This window comes from Micropterus salmoides, unplaced genomic scaffold (assembly GCF_014851395.1).
Source record: "Micropterus salmoides isolate LMB-PRFRI ecotype aquatic unplaced genomic scaffold, ASM1485139v1 Ms_hic_scaffold_9, whole genome shotgun sequence".
Classification (NCBI taxonomy): Eukaryota; Metazoa; Chordata; class Actinopteri; order Centrarchiformes; family Centrarchidae; genus Micropterus; species Micropterus salmoides.
In genome coordinates this window covers 13,264,176-13,281,353 of record NW_024044681.1, presented here as the reverse complement: position 1 = coordinate 13,281,353, position 17,178 = coordinate 13,264,176, and the positions used below count along the sequence as shown (strand labels likewise).

Genomic DNA, 17,178 nt, shown 5'->3' with positions numbered 1-17,178 from the left:
TGTGTGCATGTTTGGTGATCTTGGCTTTTACTCTCATACCACTGTAAGGGCTGTAAGGGAGGAGACTAATAACTTAAACTCATTAATTAGGTACATACTGGTAACACACAGTTAACCTTGTTATTATGTTATTAAATGACTACCTCCTGATGTTACAGCTTTTGCCCTGTGCTAACAATCTGCTAATAACAGCAGAAAAACTCTCACTATATTTTATATAATCTAAGACATGATGCAGATTTGAATATATGACTTTGTTGGCATGTTATTATGTATGTAAGGGATAAGGAAAAACATTGGCATACATTTCAAATGCACACAGAAGACTATCCTGTTTCCGGACCAATATTTAACATTTCAAACATCAGTGTTAGTAGTTGTAGTTAATTAAATGAATATGCATGAAGGCACTTTTTTTGATCGTATGTCATCATCTGAGCGCACTGCCTGAAAACTAAATTCCACTAGACTGGAGTGAGCATGACAAATGCTGGAAGTGAATCAGACAGGGTTAGTCAGTTAACAGCAGCAGTAACATGGTGGCGGGTAGACATTGGTACATTCAGCATTGTTATTCACGAGCATCATTCTGGGTTAGGTAATTTTTTCTGAGGCTAAAACAGAGAAAAGGGTGGTTAGAATGAGAAGCTTCTCCATGCAGGCTGGAAATTGTGGGTGCTGCTACACATTCGGAGGGGAAACATGTGGAGCACAACCAGTGACCTCACACTGACACACATGTAGGAGGCGTGGTTCCACATGTAGCCCGACCTAATGCAACATCCTCCCTCATCTTCCGGCTTAGATTGAGAGATAGGTGGATAGAATTGAAGAGTTAATGAAAACATGCGGTTGGAAACAGAAATTCCGAAATTTAGTTTAACGTCAACTATGCGTGGGTTCATAGTCCCATGTGATAAAATGTTTAATGCTGAATATCATGTAACAGTGATATTTGTGTCAATATTAATTATTGTGGAGAAAGAATGTGACACTAATGATTAGCCTTTACAAATCACTATTATCAATATAATTCATCACGCTTTAAATCTTAACATAAAAATAATGTTTTTGCATTTCAGAGTTTGCGCCAACCCAAATCTTCTCTCATAACATTAAAGTGTGGAACATTTATCAGTATTGTTGCATTCAGTAAATGACATGACACCAAAGACACAACCACATGCAGACAGGACCGACATTTCCTTATGAAAACAGCAGAACAAGAAGAAGGAGGATGCAACAAGAAACAGAACTTGCATGCTGCATTAATGCAATAGTCCAATCAGTGAAACACGGTCAGCTACAGTAGATAATTTTGAGAAAAATGAGAAAAGTTAGCTCTGTTGGTGAGAATGAGGACTGTGTACGTGCGATGCAGATTGTAGTCAGTGGCACTTTGTGAGGGTGCTCCTGTGATGTTTAAATGTGATTCAAAGCACATTGGTAGGTAACAAAAGGTAAATTTTTTATGAAACAAAAGATATGCTGCTTTCAAGTCAAATCTGTGATTTTTTAAAGATTTGTAATGCTACCTGGAAATCAATTCTGACACAATTGAGAGGTTAAAATATAAAAGCAGGGCTGTCAAAACCAACATATAATTTCTAATCAGTTTCTTTATAAAAACAAGAACTACAAGAAAAGGCACACCGGGGAATCACAAATTAAAAGACGTGTGTGCTTTTTAAATCTCAGTGTGCTTACATTAAAATTTAACTACTAACATTGCTGTGCCCGGTTCTTTGTAAGTTACGTTAATTCTTTTTGTTTTGTTAATTCTCATCAAGCTAATCCAGTTCTTCATTATTAAGCTTGTTTTCTTCAAACACTGTGTTTTTTTTAATAAAGGAAAAATTTGTCAAAAGCTTAAATTAGCCCTCACATGATTGGTTGGCACAGCACTACGGCTGATTGAAGCATGTGAAACCTTAACAATCTTAGCTTCTAAGTAAACCAAAATGAGAGAAATAATGCAAAGTGAGATTTAAAAAGACACATGGAATGAAATGTGCGCGCCCAATTACAATGAGATCTATATCATAAGTTGCATCCTGGCAATTTACTATACCTATAACATAATTTTGGTGTGTTTCAAAGAATACATGTTTTCTTTCCAGTACAATATGTAGTAATCCATCAAACTTAAATTACTGTTTTAATGGTCCAACTATGATAAGCAGCAACCATCTGAGAAAATAAGATCACAGATGGGCAACATTAAAATGTTATGGTAAAAAATACCTTCAGATATAACTTAGCCAGCTTTGAAGGACTTAAATCAATGACACAATTTCAATCTGGTATTAACATGTAATCTGTATCTGGATATCTTATCTGGATAAAGACAAACGTATGTTAATACAGGTGTAATGTAAGCCGAGCAAATGTGGTCATAGTTAACAATCACATCAAGCTCGTTCATATAACCACAGTAAAAAGAATGTGGTCCTGGAGTGTATTTCTTACTTTATCATATTAGATTACCTGTTTAGAATTGATCTTTAACAAGGCACTAAGAGGAGAATAGTCTTGCATTGCTACTTTATGACTGCATTGAAAAAAGGGCAAAATGATTCTTGTTGGCAAGAATGATGAGAAATTCAATAATAAATGGAGATGGTATAAATACTGTTGAGTGAAAAAAAATATAGTACACATTTACTAAATGTTTACTACATATTTGCAGGTCTAAAGATGGATGAAAATGGCCAAATAAAAGTGTTTTAATCTCTTGCCTAGAATCGAATTTAAGAAATGCCTTCTGAATGATCATGGCTGAGCTAATGATTTCAAACTAAACAACAAAAAATTACCTTCTGTTGGCCAGCGAAGACGACATCATCAGCACCATGCAAGAGCCACATGACAAAGTCACATGATGTGCACGCACATGATTGGTTGAAAGGAAAATATAGGGGAAGGTAGGGGAAGGTAGTGGAAGGTAGGGGAAGGTAGGGGAAGGTAGGGGAAGTGGGGGCAGGGGGGGGGGGGGGGGGTCAGGGAGAGGCAGGGGGCACATGGGAAACATACAAAACATTGTTGAAATGAATGTCAACAGAATAAACAAATGAACAAGAATGTTAAAGACAAAATGACACAAAAGGAACACAAACAACCAAGAGAAATACAGAAATTGATAAACTGATTTTTTGAATAAAAAATAAAAAAATGTTGCTGAATATATGAAGCAGCTGTAGACTTTTTGTTTTGGTTGTAGAATATAAGCATGTAGAATATCAACAAATAAATAACTAAACAAACAAATCGATGTTGATCCTAAGGAGATTTACAGTAGAATACAACCAAAACTGTACAGCCAGAATTGCTTCATGCATCCAGATAAACAGCTTTTCCTCTGATATATTTTATTCTAATATTTTACAGTGCAAAATTACTGTCCAATCTGAATTTGAAGTATGGTCAGCTCTAACACCACAATTGCTAATTGGTTTCCCTGGGACAAATAAGATATTGGGGTCAAAAGAAGAAGAACAGAGGAAACTCTGCAGCATTGAGAATACAAACCATGCCGACTAAATATGATACACAACACAGCAGACAACAGTGTGAACACATGAAACATCAGGAGAAATAAGGTCTGCATCAGAGTGATGCACTTGCATAAAACACAGAGTAGTTGCTGGAGCATATATATTAAGAACTAAAGCCGATGATGTTTTTGACAAAGTTATTAAAAGTGTGTTCAAAGGGAAAGATTTGGTTAGGAACACTGCAAGGACATACAATTCTAATACAGTACATCAGGAACTCAATTAAAAGAAGCAACGTTAGACATACAACAAGTACTCCAGTGACCTTTAACCAAACAGACAAATCATGTTTTTTTACACACTGCACACTGTTACCTCAAATGTTGCTTTAGGCTTTGTGTAAACCTCAAATGAAAGCCATACACATTCAGATATAGTTGTTTAATGTTACAAGCAGTTAGAATTTCACTTGCTCTTTGCACACGTGATAAAATATCGGCAGGGGCTTGCAAGTGTTAATGATCAGTGCCAGTCACTATTCTGTTATAACCTGAATGGTTCTGTAAGATTTCTAAACAGGCAATGCTGGCCTGGCTCAGTGTATTCTTTACATTACTGTCTGCATAGACAAATCTTCAAGACTAGTGCGAGCTGTCATGAATGTCAGATGATCTGATACTCTGTCTGAGCTGGATGGACACAATGATTAGAAACCAGGCTCTCAACAAAATTTGAAGTGGTTTGAGTGGTTCTCATAAGAAATACAATATGTAGCTGGTAGAGAGGCAGAGACAGGCTCAGTTGGTAGGTAGTAGGAAGTAGATGTACAGTCCTGCATCAAGGTACAACAAAGAAAATTGAGGAGAATAGCCTATATCTTAACTAGTTAGGTTTCTAAACACTCTTGCCATCGCACAATGCTTGATGTTGAGATTAATGGTACTCACTTAAATAGAAGACAGAAAATGGTAATTACAGTAAAGTCTATATAAGCACAACACAAGTTGTTAGCGTGGAGTCCTGTTGTGTGCCACGGACATGAGTCTATTACACATTTTATGGTCAAATGTTGATGTGATATCTACTATCTCAATACAGGACTTAGGAATGATTCTGTAGCCACTGATCTTACTATAACCTTCTCTAAATGTATTGCACCACAGTCAGAGGAGTCTTAAGTATGCACTGTGATTTATACCTTCATGAAGAGACCCACTGTGTTAATTATGTCATACACAACACTAACGTCAGGCGGTGAGGACAACCTTCATGTCCTTGACAAAATGTTAGTAAAATCATAATCTACGTATGCGTATTCAAGGCTGTTAGCAAAGCAATTATGTTGCAAAACTCATTTTGCTGTGGCTATACTCTACAGAGGGTGTATGAGCTCTCTTATGAGCAACACCAGAAATAAATGAACATCTACACTAACTGTAAAGCCAAGCAGGTAAGTGGTGAAGAGAGACACTGCACACTGTGCGACTGGCATACTCACTAAGAGCCATACTGGTGGCAGCGATAGGGGGTGGTATCTCTGATGAAACTGAAAGATGGTGAAAACATGGTCAGAGGAGCTGGAGTTCTCCTCAACAAGAGCAACTCAGTGCAAGGTCAGTTTTGCTTTTATACTGTCTTGGTGTTAAAGAATTCCTCTGGAACATTTCTGTGGAACGCTGACTCCTCTTGTTTTTCAGCATATGTTAACACCTCCACTGTGATGACCATTGTGATGCAACAACATAGACAATTTTCATTTACAGCAGCAACTAACAATTACTTTAGGTTGTCTGATTTCTACAAAGTCCAGCCAACACTGTTCTGACGCTTAACTCACTTTCAAGAATAACACACACTATTATTCTCCTTAAACCAAGTAATGTTGAACATAATGTGAATATTCAAGCTGATGAAAAGACTCTTGAATACTAGGGTGATGTAAACACAATATTTGAATCCAGAATATGTGGACCACTGTCCAATGGCCACAGCTGTGATGCAGAAAACAAACACCAGTCAGGAACTGGGGTTTTAAGAGGAATTCATAAAACCTTTTCCTGAGCAGCAGTAAACATATGCTCTACCCAAACAAAGCTGCAGCTCTTCCACACCTGCACCTAGTAGAAACTAGAAAGCTATAGGATTGTTCCAATTGCCGATTGGATTGCTTATCGACGATTGAAGGGATGATCACGTCGTCACAGTTATGGTAATTATGTGGGAAACACTGTACTGTGCATTTACAGGTGTTTCCGGTGGTTTCTCTTAAAGCTAATAAGCCTGTTTCTTCCATGTTGGCATTTCACTGACTTGCTGCAACGTAAAACTGCCCCCTGGCGATCAGATCGCCAATCGGTGATCTCAAGTAGCCATGATCAGACGATATCAAAATAGAGATGATCGCCCAAACCTAGCAAGCTATTTACAGACTTTCTTTAAATGCATTCTTGTGACCTCTGAGTCTAATGGCAACCCTGTACCAAAATAAAAGTACATGTGAGCACAAAGAGGGATCCTAAAGATTTCTGGGAATTAAAGGCCTGAATATTTAAACCTTATGTTTCCACACGGGGCCATTTATGAGCAAAGTTGCCCAGATTTTAACATTATTACCAGTAAATATTATAATTCCACATTAATTACCATATGATTGTACAATTGTATCTCAACAAAACAGTAAACAGTATACCTTCTTCAAACACCTGATATAACAAATTGGCTGAACTGCTGCAGTGCCCAAACACAATATACTTTATACTAGAGAGACACCAAAAGAAAGATGTTACGAGCAAGCAATACTAAAGAAGCAAGGGTAGTGCTAAGGACAACGGTACAAGTAACTCACTTGCTACAGGCTGTAATTCTGTTATTTCAATTGATCACACTGCTACAAACCTGAATGCACATTAGAGTAACGGAAAGGACTGCAGTCAGGAAAATGAATGCAACAGGTAATGAAACTGACTGAGTACTGATGAAGAAAAAAGATTTAAGGTTTTGGGGTGATGATTTCTTTCCATGGAAGACATCATATGATCAGCAACAGTGTTACATTCACATTATTGCATGTTTCTTTAATCTTTATGGCAGCACTCTAATAGAAGTGAATGGTCAAAGTAAAGCTAATCAATCCAGTGAAGACAGAAACAAGTACAGAGGAAAATAAAGCAGACAAGACAGGGAGAATAAAAACTTACTTGTGAAAGAATACCCTGAGAAGTCCAATGGAAAACAGAACAGATGAGAAACCATGATGAGAAAACAATAAAACAAAAAGAGGGAATGAAGACAATACAATGAGAAATATGAACAATGAAAGAAGGAAACTCTGTCCTGCCCCATCAGTAACCCGCTGTCACACTGCTAATGTGTCTTATTGGACTTTCTGTCTACAACAAGTCCTGCTTCTCTCTTTGTTCTGACCTTGACTTTGATAATACTGTTAGTGTATTACCCTCCAAATTAGAAATTCTTTTTAATGACTTCATGCTTAGATGTGACTTTGGTTGTAGTAGTAATTCAATGTTTTCTTAAAAGGACACTGGGTTTCTGAATGACAACCTCCCCATGTTACTCTGATGTAATATAACACACTAAATGACAACATACATACAATCAAAACTGATTCCTCCGTGTCCGTTTTCATTTAATTTCTGCAATTGATACACAGTTATGTTTGAGCTCTACCTCAAGTTTATACATTTCAAATAGATCCTAGTTCGACTAATGTAAACAAATACATCAGACGCTGTTTTTTTGCTGAAAAATCTTGAAGTAGGACAGAGTCTCTCTCAACTTTAAGAAATTGGGCAAAATAAGGAGGATGCTGAGGAGGGCCATTTCTACAGAAGCCGTGGAGTGAACAAGCACAGATGAAGTGTGAAATAGAAGGTGGGAAAAACTAAAACAAAGATTTATTCGTGACCCTGACTTGAAATGCTGACTGAGAAATAGGTCTGTTGTTGTCTAATTGTACCCTTGGGTAAACTATCTCCACTGTGGATAGACAAATTAAAGGATAATCCCAGTTACCATTTGGGTCTTATTTAAGTAATTTGGGTCATCAGTTATAGCAACATGTAATCCATTAAGTAAATTAAGACAGAGTAAGAAACACAGTCAGATGATCAGAAAACAAAACCAAACTATGAAATTATGATCCAGATCCTGTTTCTGGACTGCTCATGTTTAATGACTTTGTTGTAGCAACGTTGTTATTGCAATATAGCAATAAAAAATATAATTGGAACTAAGAAAATTAGATCCAAGTTGTGATAAAACAGAATTATGCTTCAGACTCAAGTTTTTCATCTTGTCATCAGCTTTTTGATACTATGACATTGCGTTGTGTGGACTGTTGAAAGATTTCTTATGGTGCCTTGTTGATGACATATTTCAATCTCGATTGGTGTGTGAATGCCTTATAACATCCAGAGTGATGGTTCACAACTGTTCAAGAACCAATAACATACTTCTGCCATCAAACAACAGGAGCAAGAACTGTATAACGTTCCATTATGAGACTAATTGTTTTTTTAGGAAGTGAGACTGTTTTTATGGAGGACTGATCCTGACAAATTCAGAAATAAATACAGAAATAAATAAATGCTCAATAAATAAATAAGCATCCGATTAAATGCACAAAAAAACAAAGTAAGTAAATAAATGTAAGCAGTAATTAAATTATACAAGGAGACATAAATGTATATATCTATTTTAATTAGCTTCTTTATTTATTCACCTTTGTAATAATTACCATATTTGCTTATTGTCCGTTATAATCTTCAACTTTATTTATGAATTACTTCTTTTTTTTTATGTGTGTGTTTTAATATTTTTGTCTGTTTTATTCTTCTGTTGCATTTTCTACCCTATTTATTTCCCCAATGGTATTTGTTTCTGCCTGTCCTTTTTACATTTCTCTATGCATTTCTGCCTCATTATGCAAATGAGGAGGGGCTGTGTCTCAAGGGGTGAACTTCTCTCTTATTGGTGGACCAGTCAGACGGGAGAGCTCTAGGCCTGCTCTACCTGCACATATCAACAAGCTTGCTCTTCACACAGATGGCTTCCTTCAGTGCGCTGAGGTGTTTAGCAACTCTATTTGAAGACAATACTACCAGCCATGTCTTCCTTCCCTTTTCATGTGGATGCTCTGACCTACAGAGTTTTCATTTAGCAACTTATACGGACACAGGAAATAAATAGGGTAGAAAATTCAACAGAAGAATAAAACAGACAAAAATATTAAAACACACATAAAAAAAAGAAGTAATTCATAAATAAAGTTGAAGATTATAACGGACAATAAGCAAATAAGGTAATTATTACAAAGGTGAATAAATAAAGAAGCTAATTAAAACAGATATATACATTTATGTCTCCTTGTATAATTTAATTACTGCTTACATTTATTTATTTATTTACTTGATTTTTTTGTGCATTTAATCAGATGCTTATTTATTTATTGAGCATTTATTTATTTCTGTATTTATTTCTGAATTTTTCAGGATCAGTCCTCCATATGTTTTCCATTGTTACAATGTGAAAAATTAATGAATGCAGTTATTTAGTATTATATACAAAGCTTAGTGATGATGTAAATTGGATCTTAGAGATGATTGGTACAATTTATACTTCAGTGAGAAGGCATTATCTGACATAATTGCACAATAATAAACAAAGTTGAGGCATTTTATGTCAAGCCTAGACATTCTGATTAGTGATGATGACAGGCGTTACGCACCTGCTCTTTGCTGTAAGGTTGCAGACAAACCCATATGTTTAACACAGCTTTGATTTGATGCTGGATTATTCACCAAGAAAAACTTAAATGGAGGGTGACAGCAAGTGGCTACAGAACATCTAGCAAACTGGTGTTAGTGTCGTGGTAGTGGGCAAATGCGACATGGACAAAACTCCCGTCATCTGCCTGTCAAATATGTATTCTTCATGTATCTCCCTTACTCTGATAAGGTGACTCTTACTCACCTCATACTTTCTTCCAAAATTCCCTTTCCCTCAAACATTTCATCATGTGTTGCCATTTCCTTCACTAAATATAAACAATCTTCAGTAGGGCTTGACCTCTGGCTGCTATATTAACAATGCCCGCTGTCACTGAACTATAAATACAGAGCTGACACTTCTTCACACTGAAGTATAAATCAGCCGTAAGAATGCACAAGTACTTTCCAAAAAGCTTTCACTAAATCATCTGAGTTGTGGGCTAAAAAGGCAGGGCTTTGCGAAATGGAAGTAGGCACGGCATGACACACTGCAGACAGTCACGAGGAAAGAGGTGCTGTTCAGTGATGAAGGATAAAAAGGTTATACTTTGTATAGTTAACACTTTTGACCAATTTGGGTTGTAAAGTGACACTGACATAAATTATTGTTCATCATGGCCTGGCTGGGAAAGGACTGCACTGGGGCTTGGCGTGAGAAGAGAGGAGTGTAGGGGTGAAAGCGTCTGGGCTCAGCTAGACATGAGTAGGCAGTGGAGTGAGCAACAGCATTAGGTTCAAAGTATTGGGGTCAGAGGAGAACTTACTGAGAGTAGGGACAAGAGCAGTGAGGGCAGTACTTACGGACTGGCTGAGTCTTGAAAGTGCTGGTTGGGCTGCTCTCGCCTTCGCCTTTACCATTGATGGCAGACATCTTGACCTCATAGGTGGTCTCTGGCTTCAGGCCAGAAATGATGATCTTGGTCAGGTCTGTTGGAAGAAAGGTGGCGTTATTCTATGTATGTATGTATGTATGTATGTATGTATGGTTATGTTTGTATATGAATTTTCTTGTTTAGATTTATTATATTATGTATCTTAATTAATTATGTTGACTTATTGTTAGTAGATGTATTGTATGTGGGAGTACATCAGTTTTACTTCTTCCTACTCGCATTCGCACTGAGGAGTTTGAGTACCGGTAAATATGGATTTTATGTTTGTTGTTTTTTTTCCTTTTTACATGTTGAAATTACAGACATAAATCAATAAATCAACCAACCAAGACATGGCGAACAAGGAATAAGGGAACAAGATTTGCTCTTTGCGTGCAAATGAGTGTGAAATAATACTTATTACGGTTAACTGTGTAGGCTACATAAAAACCTAGAATGTCATTCATGTAAAATATTGTGAAAAACGACTATGTACTGCTTTGCCAAAAATAAGTAAACACAGGCCTTATTAGGCATTTAAACAGATGCAGTCATTTTTTTTTCTTGGTAGGAAAGTCTCCAACAGGTCCACCAGCATAAGATTCAAAAGCTTATTTTCATTCCAAACGTCACTAAGACAAAAACTGATGACTGTCACACAGAGGTAATATAATGTAATGTCTCACTGATTTGAGTTCACTTATTTTGTGGTTTCGGTGTCTTGTTTTGCTTTTTCTTGTTCCATTAATTCTGTGTGATCTCAAATTGCTTAAATTGTTAAGAATCATTTTGTGGAAGCTAATGGGGGATCCAAATAAGTCCAAAGAGCTGAAAATATCCTCTGCACAGCAGTGGGTTTCTTCTGGGTGTCATCTGGTGCAGAGCAAAACACAGTAGGCCGAACCAAAAATTAAAAATTCCAGGGCATACAAGGATACCAGAACAGATACTATTTTATTGATAAATTACATGAAGAGCAAAAAGGTGTTTCACAGTCTGTGTGACATGTGAAATGTATAGTTCACTCCAAAATAAGAGCATGACTCCTATATCTGAGGCGGTAGAGCGGTCGTCCTCTAATCAGAAGGTTGTGTACTTCGATCCGCAGCTCCCCTAGTCTGCATGTCAAAGAATCATTGGGCAAGATGCTCAGCCCCACATTGTTCCTGATGGTTGTGCCATCGCTGTGTGAATGTGTATTTATGTTTCTGTTGGCAGAGGCATCTTAGCCTCACAACTCAGAAAGGCTAAATAAGCTCTCAAATGCCTATTCTAACTTGATCCCAATTCAACAGGTTACTATTTGGATGTATTAATGTGTACATGTTGATCCCATGGAAAACATGGTACTGAGCAGTATTTATTTTTACCTTTGGAATTGTGATAATTATGTATCACCTGCATTAGAAGTCACCTATAACTCCAGAACAGACAGTAGCTGCTGGCTGAAAAGGTTTATGTTTATACTGTACGTGCTGTATGGCATCACAGGTATGCTGGAATATACTAAATGGATTATCCATGGAGACCAATGAGATCAAGGACCGATGTGCAGACCAATAGAATATTTGCATGTCATGGTAGCTACTGAGCACAGCACAGCGAACTAGCATCATGGGCAAATGCCATGAAAAGGGTACTCTCTAATTACACTGGGGTTTTGTGGTTTATGATTACTGGTTTTACTGTAGAAAAATAACATTAAAGAGAAATTGCACAAAGGGTGTTTTGTGCAATACAGAAAGAAAGCTATTAGGAAAGCAACAAGAAATATTTTGATTGCTTCAAATATAATATATAAGTGTAAACTTGTGGTGTTTTATAATAAAACAGTTATTTCCATATTAGCAAGAACCATTAAGATTTCAATCAGGATCCACATGTGTTGACTTTTGTTATAAAAAGCCACTTTGTTAATATCTCACTGTGTAACACAAAGAATAGTAATTTCATGGATGGAGAACAAATTTGGCCCCAGTGCAAAACAGCTGGGAAATATTTTTTGATTACGGTGAAAATTCTAAATGTGATTCACATTAATGTTTCAATGAAAAGGACTTTCAGAATGAGCCATGCATAAGTAACTGCCGGGGAAAACTGTATGAATACAGCTAAAAAGTATGAGGCCAAATTAATTCAATTCAATTCTATTCATTCATTCTCTAGCACCACAAACATCAGTAAAACTTATGTCACTGCTGAAACCATTCATGTTCAGAAGAACTTTCCAGCCGGCCCTGAGTAATTCACCACTCATTACCACATGCTGGTTTCCTTTAGTTTCCCTTAGAGGTTATCTTCACGAATCATAACATTTGTTACAAATTCGACTCCGGTGCACGATAATTGTGTTGCTACAATGCATGCTTACTGCAGATTCATGGACTCTGTATTGATGTCTGAAAAATCAATCGTTAAAGCAACATATAGCATAATTGATTATGGTTACAGGTTTAAAGCTGCATTATGTAACTTGTTCCACATTAAATAAATAAATAAAACCCAACAGTGTCCTGGCTTATTTCTAACATTAATAAGTAATTTGCCCAGTTTTTCAGATATCTGTCACTGAGATTTCTTGTGACCCAAATGCTAAATTTAGCTACAGTGTATTAATGTTTACTATGGACCACATATGATACAGACACATGTCCTGTAGATATCTAATGCATATAACACAAAATTTTAAGTGTTAATTGATAAGTTTACAAGGTACAGTATGTAGCATAGCAGCTCTACTTTACTAATGTTTGACTTACACTGCAGATGTAGATATCTATACATGGACCCACGCTGATGGGTGTGGTATCTTTATCTGGCAATACTGCTTTCAAACATGTGATGGCAGCCCTGGTTCACAAGATTATGAGAGAAACTTGAACTCAATAGCCTTTCTATTGACCCATTTCAGCCAGTTGATAATTATTTTATCATTAACATTCTTCTCATATCATTAACAGTCTTCTCCCTGGCATGTTGTAGGTTAAGTAGGCCTGATTTTACAAATTAATGTTTTAAATACACTATAACAAACGTATGCACTGTGCAGTGCAACTGACAAGGTCCATTCAGTGTATGTGTATTTTAGAAAGGCTTTAACTTAACAGATGTGGAGTAGCTGATGTCGTTGAATTAGATATTTTTGGTAACGTTTGCTGTTGGTGTGTGGGACCACGTGTTTTGTTTTGTGCGTACGCCTGCATGACAGACGGCCCTTGGGCCTTGAGTTGACAGCAGAGCCTGTCAGCCTCTGACTGATACATCCCATGTGGTAGACAGGACGAGAACCATACAGATTTGTAAGAGCCACAAACCCTCAGTGGGACGGGGATATTATCTGGGGCCTGTCAGTGTCTGAGCTGACTGTCATTTAGGCTACACTGTGTGCCACCTCTCCTGACATTAGCTACTGTCATGTTTGGATTAACTGTTTTTGGTGTGTTGTAAATGATAAAACAGTAACAACAACAATCATAAAATATTATATCTTTAGTGAATGCTGCACCATGAAAAGTCAATCCTCAATTTCTCTGTTCACTGAACTTTAACCATTGCAATTATTATTATATTACAAGTGGATTAGCTTAATACTAAAAACATTAAAATTTTATGATTAAGAGGCTAGATTCAAAGTTTTAATTAGCACCTTACATGATTTCTAAACTGCTTTATGGATGTTAATTGTCAACAGACATTGGAGTCTGAGTAGAATCTTCTTCTTTGACATGACGTTTTAAGCAACATGCATCACTTGCGTGCTAAGGATTAAAATGGCTTAAGAGGAACTAAGGTGCAGCTGATGCAGGTGATGTATTTTAAGACAAAACTCTGACTCTGAAGAGAGCATTTAATAACACTCCTTGCATCCGCTTTGCTTCATTGAAAGTATATTTTTCAAGGCTTTCAGGGGAAATGTAGGTAAGTGATGATGACTCAGGGGCTTAGACGAGCCTAATTCAAAACTGAATCACATTAAGCAGAAATCTGTCACAGCAGGTGTTTATGATCAGATGACAGAAAAAAGTGAAATTGAGATTTCTTGTAAAAATCAATTGACTTACTTGTCATACTTGTGAAAGCCAAGGGAAGGCAAAAAAAAAAAAAACATGCATTGGACTTTGCCAGTAGAGATGGGTGACTCACCGTCCTTAGCATCGTATTCCCTGCTGATCCAATCCTGGCCTGGCAAACGCCATTCCACTCTGTATTTGATAATGGGCACTCCACCAATGGAGTCAGGCTCCTCAAACTCTAACTCTGCTGTGCTGGAGAAAGGTTCTACTTGTTGAATTTCTGGCACTGATGGCACCTCTGCAACAGATTGTAGACAGAAATTGTTGTTTTTTTTGTCAAAAGTTCTCGTTCTGAAAGCTAGCAGTGATGCAAAGAATCCCCCAACATACCAAAATGATTCAGAAAGTGATTGAAGCTTTAAACTGAGTGACTTCCTACACAAACTTGTACACAGTAAAATTAATATGATGGATTACCAAGACATTTACTAATCACATCCATGCTCCCCACAAACCCTTTGAATACACTGACGCCTTGTCCTTTTGTGTAGCAACACCTCCAAATTTATATTTTTATTGATTTTGTTCTTAGAGGGGTCCACTACTGGTACTTCTCTAAGAACAACAAAATCATCAGTGTGTTGTGCAATCAATAGATCACTTTCATATTGATGTAATGAAAGCTGCAATCTGAAAGTTGGACGTCAGACTTTTAGTCTTGTTTGAATACAAGTACTGAAACTACTGCTCAGTGCCGGTAATTACAAAGTAGAGTTTTACTTTGTAATTTTTACCTCAGTGCTGAAAGGTGAAAGAATCAACCAGTCATCAATCCATCTAGAGACGCACACGCATCATGCAAACAGAAACACCACTGAAAATGATCCATCCTTCTGTAATGGTACACCTCCCTATTATTTTCTGGATTGTGTGCCATAAGCATGTAATGCAGACACTGCTTAATTACCCCTGAAATTGAAATTACTTCGTTTAGTGAAGCTCTTTGCCTCATGCTACATGTCAAAATTGTTTGTTAACATATGTATGGTTAACATATGTATGTATGGTTCATGAACAATGCATGGTTGGAAGGAGTCACTTTAGGCATACTGAGGAGTTATGCAGCAGATATATAAACAGAGAAAAAAATACCTTGAGGTGCCTACAGTATATTACACAGTGGCAGCAGAGGTTCTTAGCACAAGTGATTCAACACCACTGCATTTTGACAACGTCCTAAGTGTTCTGACCCTGGAACCATATTTTGTCATTTGTTTATCTCTCACCCTGCAGCTGTTCTCCTCCCTTAGAGTGTGTGTGTGAGTGTCTACAGGTGATGGAGAACAGGTGGACACCCAGAATTGGTCCAGCGGAGCGGATTGCTGCCTCCTGATTGGTCACCTGGATGACTGCAGCCATCTTAAGACCAATCTGACAATGACTCTCCCCTCTTCACTGCCATTCCCAACATGTGCCTGTGGAAACCTATGTATATATTGTGTGCTCAAATCTTTGTAAGTGGAAAAACCTGTGTATGCACCTTAGTGATTCTGATTGTCTATGACAACCTTGTTTTGTTGGCCTTAGCCATTTTGTTTACTGTACATAGATTTTCTTTGTTGTAGCTTTATTGTGTTGGGTACTGACAATATTAGTAGGAGTGAGATGCCCTTTTTTGTTTGAGTACCTTTTCTCCTGTTTGTATTTGAAGCCTACGTTAGAGCGTTGTCTTTTCTTTACATTTTGTTTTGGTTTAGGGACGTTTTAGGTTGCCTAAAGTCATTTTGTTTGTTGTTTTGAGCACTGCTCATCTCTGAATATAATAAAAACTGCTAAATTGTAATTCCCTTTGTTGTGGCCTTTCTTGGGAAAGGGAAGTGGGGAGTCACACCTTAGGATCCAGGATAGCCCTAGACCTTAGGACGTAACATAAGTGACCCACTTCTTCTAATGGGTTCTAAACAATTTCCATACCAAATGTAGCTAACACAAACTAAATGCAGTGCAGTGCAAAGAAAATAAAGTTTCACTGCAAGTTAAATTTCTGCTGATTATCTGTCTGTGTCTGCACTGTGGAGTGCATGATTCTAAGCATCTAGAAGATAAACGTAATATCATTTTCAATTTCTGTACAGGCAGCACATGGATATATCTTAGCTACATCACTATCAATTGTCTAAAGGAAATAAGCACCTTCCTAAGTTGTTTTGAGGACAATCATGCAATTAATTTAAGACAAGCTGTTTTCATTTCAAAGTTTTAGTATTAGTGGATGATCTTCCCCCATTTATTGTAAATACAAACTAAACAGATCATAACCATTTATCTGTATCCCACTCAACACTGCTGGAATCTTGGTGTTAAGTCTAAACTGTGATATACAGCTACTCCAGCATCTTCCAACATCTCGAAGAACTGAGTCGCAAAGACATTATTTTATTTCTTCTCTTTGGTATTATTTGGCATAAGGCATCACAGACTGGCCAGGCAAGTGCATGTCACATCCTTTATGGGGAATGAAGTGATCAAACCTCCAACTTCCCACTTAGCCATATTTGGGATTTTAAATGGTTTACCCTTTTCTTTGAACTTTTGCTTAATTTGAAAAAGCACTACACATTTTCAGTGAACAAACCTGCTTGGATGAGAAGAAACTCCTTGGACTCAGTGCCCATTACATTGGTCGCTGTGCAGTTGTAGCTCCCAAAGTCATTCTGAGAATCGGGTGTAATCTAAAAGACAGAAATAGACAAAAACACTGAGAAACACCAGGCCACTGCAGGTGAAATACTACTAGAACCTACTATACCTATGAAGAACTTGAATAAGTACGTCATTAGGGTGTAATCATTAGTTATTGCTTTCGTGCTGCTTTCAGCAGTTTGTTCATGGCTGATCACAGAATAATTCATTTGGAGATTGTTTGGTCTTGGTTCACAGATATATAAGGTAGGATAATTATACACTTCTTCAGTTATGCACCAAAATTGAAGAAGTCTCTTGATTGAGG

The 17,178-nt window shown here is 37.2% G+C and overlaps 1 protein-coding gene across 13 annotated transcripts in view; it reads right to left on the bottom strand.

Moving 5' to 3' along the window:
- ncam1a (neural cell adhesion molecule 1a) overlaps window positions 1-17,178 on the bottom strand; it is a 266,470-nt gene that overhangs the window by 36,740 nt on the left and 212,552 nt on the right. For 3 of the 13 annotated variants that reach the window (XM_038707776.1, XM_038707787.1, XM_038707782.1), the window contains exons 11-16: window positions 16,804-16,900; window positions 14,299-14,466; window positions 10,085-10,210; window positions 6,692-6,706; window positions 4,993-5,040; window positions 4,633-4,635 (exon numbers count right to left, since the gene is read on the bottom strand). In XM_038707776.1, coding sequence (XP_038563704.1) covers window positions 4,633-4,635; window positions 4,993-5,040; window positions 6,692-6,706; window positions 10,085-10,210; window positions 14,299-14,466; window positions 16,804-16,900 — 457 coding nt within the window. Of the gene's footprint in view, window positions 1-4,632; window positions 4,636-4,992; window positions 5,041-6,183; window positions 6,187-6,691; window positions 6,707-10,084; window positions 10,211-14,298; window positions 14,467-16,803; window positions 16,901-17,178 lie in introns of all 13 variants that reach the window. The other 10 variants (XM_038707780.1, XM_038707788.1, XM_038707784.1 and 7 more) reach the window with 5 other exon arrangements.